We start from the raw sequence: 10,090 nt of genomic DNA on the forward strand, positions 1-10,090 counted from the left end.
GCCATCCTGGCTTCCAGGGAGCTTTCTGGCTGCACTTCTTCCAACACAGATCTATTGGTTCTTTTGGCAGCCCATGGCACTTTCAATATTCTCCTCCAACACCACAACTCAAATGCATCAATTCTTCCATGGTCTTCCTTATTCACTGTCCAGCTTTTGCATGCACATGAGGTCATTGAAGCACGTTAGTCCTCAAGCTGACATCTTTGCTTTTGGACACTTTGAAGAGGTCTGGTGCAGCAGATTTGCCGGATGCAGCATGTGCCCTAGCCAGTGAAAATCCGCAGAGAGGACTGACATGGCAGGACCAAAGCTGGAGGTAGGACCACTGACCCCTCTTGGGCACTATGGGCCTCTCCTCACACATGCTCAGGTGCTTAACTCAGGGATTCGCAACAGGGCCCACCCTGGCCTCCTATACCTTCCACTGCGTGAACAGAGCCCAGAAGGGGTCTGATTCTGGGTCTCCAAGGTTGTTGTTAAGTGCCATCGAGTCTGTTCTGGCTCATAGTGACCCTGTATAGGGTTTCTAAGGAATGGCTGGTGAGTTTGAACTGCCAACCTTGGGGTTCAAACCAACTTTGCATTTGCAGTCCAGCACATTAACCCACAGCCCCACTCCAGGACTCCAGCTCTCTAAGAAGAAGGTACGGCATTCTAATCCAGAGAAAGAAGAGGGTCAGGAAACTGACGGAGGAGAGACGCATGCCCGCTCAGGGTCCTCCGTGAGTACCTGGGAAGGCCAGGAACCTCCCTCAGCCCACCCCAGGGCTCAGCTCCCCTCCTGCTGCCTCAGTCACTGGTCAGAGAGCATGACCTTCCTGGAGCCACAATGGAAGGGGGTCAAGCCCCCCAGCTGCAGAGCTCCCTATGCCATGAACACTGTGAGGACCCCTAACTCAGCTCCCAGACGCCCTCAAGCTGTTGCTAGACCCTCATAGCTCAGCTCCTCCCCCACTGGGCCCAGCCATGGGGAGAGGGGTGTGAGGAGGAGGAGGAGGAAAGAGACCTCCTTTATTCTCAACGTCACCAGCAACCCCCCACCAGGCACCAGACCACCCCCAGCAACCCCCAACTGGAGACACACTCCAGCAGACTCCTAACTGGGCACTGGAGACTCCCCAAGCAAATCCCCAGCTTGGCCTGACCTCAGAGACACCCCTAGCAAACCCCCAACCTGACCAGGCATCAGAGACCTCTCACACCATACACACCTGACCAGGTATCAGAGACCCCACACACACACACCTGACCCAGCATGGCAGGACTACAGACGCAGGACACTAGGGCTTGCGGAAGAGTGAGGCACGCAGCCCAGGGCTCTCAGCAGGACAGGACTTGCCATAAAATCCCCAAACAGGACTCGACTCCAGCACCCCCACTCAGACACAAGTCCAGACTGTGCTGCTCGGACACAGGACAGAATCAACAGCACTGGTCATTCCAAATTCAGATATGCCACCTGGTGCTGGACACCTACGAGCCCTCCTGCCCTGGCTCTCGGCCAGGCAGCCCCTCAGGAAGCCTGTGCTGCACCGGCCCCAAATCAAGCATCAGCCACGTGACCAGTGACCAGCAGAAGAGGGGACACAGTTGGTGGCCCCACGACTGCAGGTGGCCTGAGAGGCTCGTGGCCAGCACTGGCTGAGGGGTCCACTGGTCAGCAGTTTCTCCCTCCTCAGCACAGCCGTGTGCCCGTTATTTTCACAGGAGGCCCAAGTCCAAGAGGAACCTGAGCTCTAATTATGTCCTGGAAACAAATCCCAGTCTAACCTGGAGCAAAACAAGAAGTTATGGTCGGACATGTTCCCTCGGGAGCCCCCGCCTGAGTGTCCACCTAGTTCTATGCCGTCCCTGAGAACTGAGAAGCTCCACCATGGAGGGAGACCAGGGTCCTGGGATCTGGAGATAGTCCCTTGGGGTTAGGGTGGGACAGGGATGGGCGAAGGGCCCGGATCCATATCTGGCTGACACGGTCATTTCTTCCCATGGTGGACCCCTCCTCTGTCCCCTCCTTCAGGGACACTCTGTGTGGTGTGGGGTGCCAAGCTGACTCTGTGTCCCCATGGAGAGGGCTGGGGTGCAGTTGGGCTACGGGAGGGCCCTCTGGTGTAGAGGATTCCAGTGACCACCCCAGCTTGTGTCTGGCCACTCCAGGACATGCTCCGAAGCATCTCGGACCGCCACATAGGGGGGGCGCGGGGCAGGCGGAGACAAATGAGGGCTTTGTCCTGCCTCTGTCCCCCCCACAAACCCTTCTCATCACCCACTTCTCTGTCCTTGACTGGGTGTTGTAATGGGGTCAGGGTAGAGGTACAAGGAGTGCCATGGAATGGAAATGTGAGAAGGGAGGGACGGTGGGCAGGTGGGTGTGATCCAGGTGGAGGGTTGGGGCTGGACCCTGGTGAGCTCAGGCAGAGATGTGGAGGCCATGAGGACTGTGAATCTGGCCCCTGCCTTCCCAGGCTCACCCCTGCCCACCTGTGCCCAGCTAGTCTGCCCCTTCATCTCCTCAGCTCTCCCCGCTGGACAAGTTCCTATATCTTCCCCTGAGGAGCATTCATTCCAGCTGGGCTCAGAGGCAGGGGTATCAGGTTAGGTCAGACTTCCTTCAGAGCTCTGGGGTCTCTTCCAGGGTCTTAGGGCCCCAGGCTCCCCACACCTGTGTCCCTAAATCCCAGCCCCTTGGGTGTCCCCAGACTCCAAGGTCCCCAGGTGTTCCCGGATCTCAGGCCCCCCAGTGTCCCCAGACTCCAAAACTCCTCAGTGTCCCCAGATTCCAGGGTCCCTCGGATGTCCCCAGATATGAGGTCACAGGCCCTCCCCAGTGTCCCCAGATTACAGATCCCACATTTCCATTCCATGGCATCTCCTTGTTCCTCTTCCCTGACCCCATTACAACACTCAGTCAAGGACAGACATCAGGACAGAGAAGTGGGTGATGAGAACGGGGGTGGGGGTGGGGGGACAGAGGCAGGACAAAGCCCTCAGTTGTCTCTGCCTGCCCACCCCCCTCCGTCATGTGGCGGTCCGAGATGCTTCGGAGCATGTCCTGGAGTGGCCAGACACAAGCTGGGGTGGTCACTGGAATCCTCTACACCAGAGGGCCCTCCCGGAGCCCAACTGCACCCCAGCCCTCTCCATGGGGGCACAGAGTCAGCTTGGCACCCCACACCACACAGAGTGTCCCTGAAGGAGGGGACAGAGGAGGAGTCCACCATGGGAAGAAATGACTGTGTCAGCCAGATATGGACCCGGGTCCTTCCCCCGTCCCTGTCCCACCCTAACCAAGGCACTAATGGCCAACAGAAGGCCCTGATAGCTACCCCACTTTGCTCTCATCTCAGCAGCCCTAACTGGGGCTCTCCAGCCCAGCACATCCCCAGGGGACCCAGCTACAGGGTTAGTGCCCATGGGAGCTGCACAGGGTCCTCCAGCCCTGCCTGATCCCTATCCCACTCTGGGCTCCCATTCACCCTCTGGTTGCGGCCCCACTGGCCAGGGCTGTGGCACCAATGAATAGGATGCCGCCTCAGTCACCCTACTCCCCATGAGGGGTTGCGGGTGAACAAACGTCCCCACAATCCCCACAGAGCCCTGAGGCAGACAGAGATACAAGGTATAGCAAGACTAGGGGCTTCCTGAGGCAGGGTCCCACCAAACTCCTCGGTCCCCTTCATGCCCAGTACAGAAGCCAAGGGGACCTGCTGGCCCTGGGGACTAACCAGCTTTGCCTGCAGCAGGGCCTCCCTCGGCCCTCATCAGCCGAACCACTCCACAGCCAATTAAATGAACCCTAAGGAATACAACAAAGGAACAAGAAGCAACCCCCAAAGGCTCCCCACAGGCCAGCGCTGGTTCACCCCAAGACAGGAGTCACTATCGCCCTGCCTCACATGCATGCACGTACACACACACACTCACACGCACATGTTGGCTGACAATCACACATACATATTACCAGTGTACACATACAACCTGCTCACAGACCTGCATACGTCCACGTGTGCATATGCACACATGCACATGTGAGTGCACGTACACATACATTCGTGTATCCCTGTAGGAGCAACAGTGGCTCCCAGGTGGCTCTGGGCCTGCGCCGTTACCCGAAGGACGCAGGCATGCCCCACACCTAGGGATTCCCCTGACAACCAGCACTGTGTCTGGGGACTGTCGGCACCAAGTCCCTGCCCTGCTCCTGCAGATGCAGAGAAAGAACAGACCTGCCCTGACCCAGAGGAGAGAAACAGCAAGGCAGAAGAGAGAAAGAGAGGAAGAAGGAGAGCGAAAAACAAAAAGACAGCGAAACCAAAGAGAAGAAAACCAGGCATCAAGAGTCAGAGCTGCTGAGGAGAGCAGGACCAAAGAGACAGAGGAGACTGATATGGGGGGAGAGAGAGAGAGAGAGGCACAGAGAGGGTCTCCAGGGTCCAAGCAAGGGCAGACAGAGGCAGGAGGCGGGCCAGTCCTAGTCTCTGTGGGTCCAAGACCCCCTCTCTTTAGCCCCAAGCAGCCTACAGGCCCCACACCTCAGACAGCACCCAGGTGGCCCAAGTACAGAGAACGGGTGTTGCACCGCCACACAAGACTCACTTCGGCTTCCGCAGAAGTTCCTTGACCCCTCCCAGAGCCACCCCTCACTGAGCTCCAGGGACTCTCGGAAAAATAAGACGCTGATCTTGTCCTCAGGGGACTTGTGTCTGAGGTGAGAGGGAGAAGTAAACATCTAGTGACACTCAACACCACCGAGCCACCAGGGGCCACAGACATCTTTGTCCCACCCCAGCAAATGATCACAGGCCAGGGTGTGACTCGGCGCACCCCACTCCAGAAGAGATGCCTGTGTACGCACATGTGCATGTGTGTGCATGCATGTTCTCCCCAACTGGACTCCACAGGTGCTGCCTGTCCTTTCTTACTCATTAGGAGAAACAATAGGAAATCAGAGTTGCCAAGACATACGAGAAATTCTAACGTGAGAGCCTCCACCCAGCAGAGATACCAGGCTGAAGATGCGAGGACCGAGGGAAAGCTCCAGGCAAGAAGGCGAGACAGACTCACAGCCACCACATCCCCAAGGGACCCCAGGCCCCAGCTCTACAGACATCTCCTTGTGCACCCAAGACACTGGCCAGCCATCAGCAGAAAGAGCAGCCAGAGGGTCCTCCAGCCGGGGGCAGGCAGCTCGTGCCTCACTCCCAGGGTGTCACTGGGGAGCCCACTCAGTGATGCTGCTTCTCCCCGACCTGCAGGGCCTGTGGGCGGGAACCACCTCCTTCTTCCTCCACCCTGTGCTGGAGAAGACCCTGGTTCGTCACCCACCTTCTGAAGGCGAATTCTGAGCCTGGACCACATGGCCCAGCTACTGACCCTCGGCTTTAGGGAGTGACTAGGCACATGCAAGCAGGCTTCGTGGGGGAGCCTCGTCCACACTCACAACCTCTGATCATGAAGCCACACACTGCAGTCCACACCCATCAGCCTGCCTGCACCTGGTGCCCATCCTAGATCTTTGAGGGTGTTTGGAGACTTGCCAGGTCCATTTTGAGGAGGTCAGTGATTAGGGGGAGAACAAGGATTGAGAGAGCTTCCTCATCGCCCCAGCTCTCAGGCTGCACACTGGCCCACAATCCCACAAGCTTGGCCTGCCCTCATTCATTCCGCTGGACACCTACCCCGTAAGTACCACCACGAAGTCCATGACGTTCCAGCCGTTGCGCAGGTAGGAGCCCTTGTGGAAGACGAAGCCCAGGGCGATGATCTTGATACCCGCCTCAAAGCAAAAGATGCCAATGAAGTAGGGTTCCGTGTCGTCCTGCGGGGAAGCCCAGGGCAGGGGTCGCCACTGTCCTCCCCTTACACAAGAGAATAGCAGCTGGCACACACAGAGGGGCCACCCTCCCTGCCACACCCAATGTCCAAACCAGACCTGGAACCCCACAGACTTCCTCCACAAAGGGTCCCACAACAACTATCCACATGGTCAGCAGAGTCCAGCCACACCCAGAAGTCACCTGTGCCCCTCCCCCTGGTGTCTTTCACCGGTTCAAAGCAGCCACGTCCCATCCGGTTAATATCGCTTCAGTGGGGTTTTTATTAATGGAAGATAATGGTGACAAAAATAAGAGTAATATTTTTTGAGCATTTACAAGTTTTTCCTGAACTAACTCCAACAATGTTTTCAGCACCCTTACGTGGTGAATTTTATCACCACCCCATTCTACAGGTAAGGAAACTGAGGTACAGACAGGCTCAGGAACTGGCCCAGATGCACACGGAAGAGCTGGGGCTCGAGCCACAGGAGATCTGAACCGGCACCTGGGTTCCAGCCAACCTTACGGTGTGGTTTGGGTTGAGCCTTCCCTTACAGCACCCAGGTGCACAGCTGCTGGGGGCAAATCTGGGTGGGCAGCAGATGTGGAGGCCCTGAACGAGCAGGACAGTGACTGGATAGCCTCACACAGTCCCCAGGGCTGGAGCACAGCCAGGCCTGAGATCCTGCTGGCCAGTGAAGTCCAAGAGCTAGTACAAGACTCGGCCCAGATGGGGAGGTGTGACCTGTGGCTCACCAACACTGACCAGCCTGGCTGGCCACAGCTCACAATCCACTTGAAGACCCGCAAAAGTCAAGATAAAAAAACTGAGTTACAAGAGACACCACTCAGGAGGGAGGGTGTCCAAGAAGGCCAGGGCCTGGGAGTGTGAGTTAGCCAGTCCTCAGGCAGACAGGAAGGAGCTGGACACAGAAGGGCAGTGAGAGGGCAGCCTGCCTGCACTAAGGAACTGCCCTGAGGAAGGAGTGGAGTGAACCCGGGAGAATTTACCCTTCAGAAAGGCTCTGCCTGAAAGGGAGGGGCCGGTCAGTTTCCATCAGGACTGTGTGCCTCCCAGAAAGTCCAGGTCACCTGCTCTGCTCTGGACTTCCTTGTCCCACCCCCGTGGAGCTGGCCACTGGCTGGCTGGCAGCAGCGATGGCGGAAGTTGTTGGCACCCCAGGAGTTGAGCCTCTCTCATGTACTCCGACCCTGACGCCCAATGCTGACTCATGGCTGAGGCCCCTGGTGGGGAGCACGCACCTTCCTTGGCCTTAAGGGTCTAGTTCTGTTGGCAGGCTCCCCCCATCTGTGAGGGGAGGGGCTGCTGATCCCCTGCCCTAAGGAATGACTGGGCAGAAGCTTCTGGAAATAAGAGAGGGGCCAGGGCCAGTCCCAGAGACAAACTGACCAGAGCCAGCAGATAGGGGCCCCACCCCAGATCGCCTTCCCCCTAGGACCATCCTTGAGCAGCGGAAGCTGAAGGCTGGCAGGAGCTACAAACTAGGGTTCCGAGTGGGAGAAATACAGAGACCCTCAGATTGAGGGTCCCGTCCATCTGGAGAGCAGGCCGTGCCTAAGGGCAGACCGGGTCAGGCAAGGACTCCGTTCCTTCCCGGAATCTTCCCTTCAGCACCACCCCCACCTCCAGCGGACACCACAAAGTAAACCCTCCCACCCTCCTTCCCAGGCTGGGCAGGCCCTCCCTCAGCCGGCTCCATCACATGGCTTCCTGCCCCTTCCATGGCCTCGGTGCTTCTACTTCAGCCAGCCAGACTCCATTCTCCCTTCCCAAAGCACTTGCGGATCTGACCACACCCTGAAGCTGCCGTCAAAGGTTCTGCTCCTGTCTCCAGCTCCCTCCCTCCTCCCCATAAGCAAGTGTCCCACTGGGCTCTGTCCCTGGGCCAGAGTGACCACAAGGAACACCATGCACCCTGTGCCTCTCACTGGGAGCTGAACTTGTCCTCACATTCCCCCCAACTCCCGCCAGCAAACCCCACTTGGCCTTCGAAGGCTGAGCTTCAAAATCAGACATTTCCCGATCCTCTGTCCCAATGTCCCTAACTTGGTCTACTGCTGGACCTGCTGGCTATGATGGGAGGGGAGTTCATGCAACAACTTATCAGTCGTAGAAACAGAGCTCACCAGGGTGTGAACAGAGGAACAGTCTTGGGATGCCAGTCCTATCCCCTTGGGGACGCCAGTCTGTTAGGGGCACCCCTGCCCTCCACCCCCAGGCTGAGAAGCCAGGGCATAATTATCCAACCCTCACCTTAAAATTTAAGTGCAGCTCAACCTAGGGGATACTGATTTCCTTCTGACCCCGCCCAGCTGCCCCTGAATTCCAACCTTAACATCTGCTGGGGGGGGGGGGGTGAGAGTGGCAGAACCAGTTCCCACCCTTCTTACATCTCGCCCTCCTAAACACCAGAATCCACTGAGAACACAACTGGGCCTGTCTGGGAAGGAATGCTTCCCATGGGGCAGGGCTTCCCAAGCAGGGCTGCGGGGGAGAATGGACAAACCACAGAGCCAGAAGGAAGGGCCAGCCCACACTCAAACCCACACTCCCTGTCTGTAATGACAAGTTCCCCTCTGAGATCTAAGGTACAAAACTTAGATAAGGCACTGTGGTCCTGGCCCGACCAGTTTGTGGTGGAGGGGCAGCTAGCAGCACAGAACAGACCAGCTGATGGCCACCTGTTGACCTGGAGTTTGAGGGTGGTGTTAGCCCCTCAAGTTCTGTCCTTGTCCTCAACTGACAAGAGTGGAGGGCACTTGCTGTTCAAGGAACTTAGCATGTTAGCCAGAGCTGGACCAGAGATCCACAGCCCACTGCCACCCCACTCTTGACCTCCTGGAGCGGGACTCACCAGCCGCTCGGACATGGGGGTCTTATCACCATCGGGGAGGTGTTGCTCCAGGGCCAGCACTATGCAGTTGGCGATGATGGTGGCCAGGATCATGTATTCGAACGGAGTACACGGGTTAAGGACTGGCTGGGAAGCTGAGGGGGAGGGAAGGCAGGCAGGCCGCGGAGACGGACACGTAGCAGCCCGACCAAGCCGCCTCCGAGGTGCTGTCAACGAGCAGGTCTGAAGCTCCACTACAGTTGACGAGGACCGCTCCCATGGTTCCCAGGGCCGCAGCTAGACTAGGCCTCTGCAGTGGCGGTCTCCAGCCCCCTCCGCCCGTCCTGCGTCCGTCAGCACCACGGACAGCGCCTCGCCCCGGCTCCGCCTGCTTCCGCGCCCTGAGGGAGGGGGCTGTGCGCCCCCGGCCGCAGCTGGCAGGAGGGCCAGGCGCAGGCGCACACTCTCACCTAAAGACACGTCTCCACATGCACCTACACAGGCACGTGAACATACATGTACCGAGTCACAGCGCTCGCGCACACAGACCAACGCACGCGCAACACCGGGTTCTTGCTGGACCCGCAGAGGCGCACATGCACCTGCAACCAGGCGCGCGCGGGGCTCGGCTGCACGTGTGCCCACACCTACAGACGCGAACGCGCTTCGGTGCCCTCCAGGCTGGTCGTGGGCTCCCGGGACTCAGAGCGGACAGAGCCCAGCCCAGAGCAAGGGGCGCCGCCCAGTGTCCACCCAGCCGCCGTGACAACACGCAGCACACACGCGCGCGCGAACACACTCATATAAACACACTCACGCGCACACACACACGCGGCGCACCAAGGGGAGGCCTCCAGGCCCCGCCCCGCCCCCTCCCCGCCGCTCCGGCTCCGCGGCGCCTGTCCCCGGTCGCACCCTTCTTTGGCCCCAGGAAAAGATGGCCACTGGGCGTCGCACGCGACCCGCCCCAGCCCCCTCCCGGCAGACACTCCCGACCCCGCGGGACGCAGACCCCGGTCGCCGCGTCCCGGTCCCCGCCCGGCCGGCCCCGGCAGGATATGGCCACTCGGTGATGCGCTTGGCGTATTTGCGGACGACGTTGTCCTCGCTGAAGATGAAGAGCGAGCGGTTGACGGTGAAGCAGTTCTGCTTGACTGGGATGGGGTTGTACAGCGCCATGGTACGCGCGCGCTGCGCGATCGACTGCTTGTAGAGAACCCTCTGGCCGGGCTGCAGTCCCCCCGGGCCCGGGCCGCCCGGACCACCGGCCCCACCGCCCCGGGCCCGCTCTCCGCTGCCGGCGCCCCCATAGCGGCCGCCCAGCTCGTCCCCAAAGCGGACCATGGCTCCTAGGCGCGCCGGACGCAGCGCGCATCCCCGGCCCGGAGGCCCCGGAGGGAGGGCGCGGGCCCCCGCGCG

At 59.3% G+C, this 10,090-nt stretch overlaps 1 protein-coding gene across 1 annotated transcript in view; it reads right to left on the reverse strand.

Moving 5' to 3' along the window:
- CACNA1B (calcium channel, voltage-dependent, N type, alpha 1B subunit) overlaps nt 1-10,015 on the reverse strand; it is a 245,382-nt gene extending 235,367 nt beyond the window's left edge. Inside the window, 3 exon segments of the mRNA XM_006863647.1 lie at nt 5,679-5,818; nt 8,693-8,798; nt 9,732-10,015. Of these exon segments, the coding sequence (XP_006863709.1) occupies nt 5,679-5,818; nt 8,693-8,798; nt 9,732-10,015 (530 nt within the window).
- Between the last annotated feature and the right edge of the window lie 75 nt (nt 10,016-10,090).

Source organism: Chrysochloris asiatica, unplaced genomic scaffold, assembly GCF_000296735.1.
Source record: "Chrysochloris asiatica unplaced genomic scaffold, ChrAsi1.0 scaffold00056, whole genome shotgun sequence".
Taxonomy (NCBI): Eukaryota; Metazoa; Chordata; class Mammalia; order Afrosoricida; family Chrysochloridae; genus Chrysochloris; species Chrysochloris asiatica.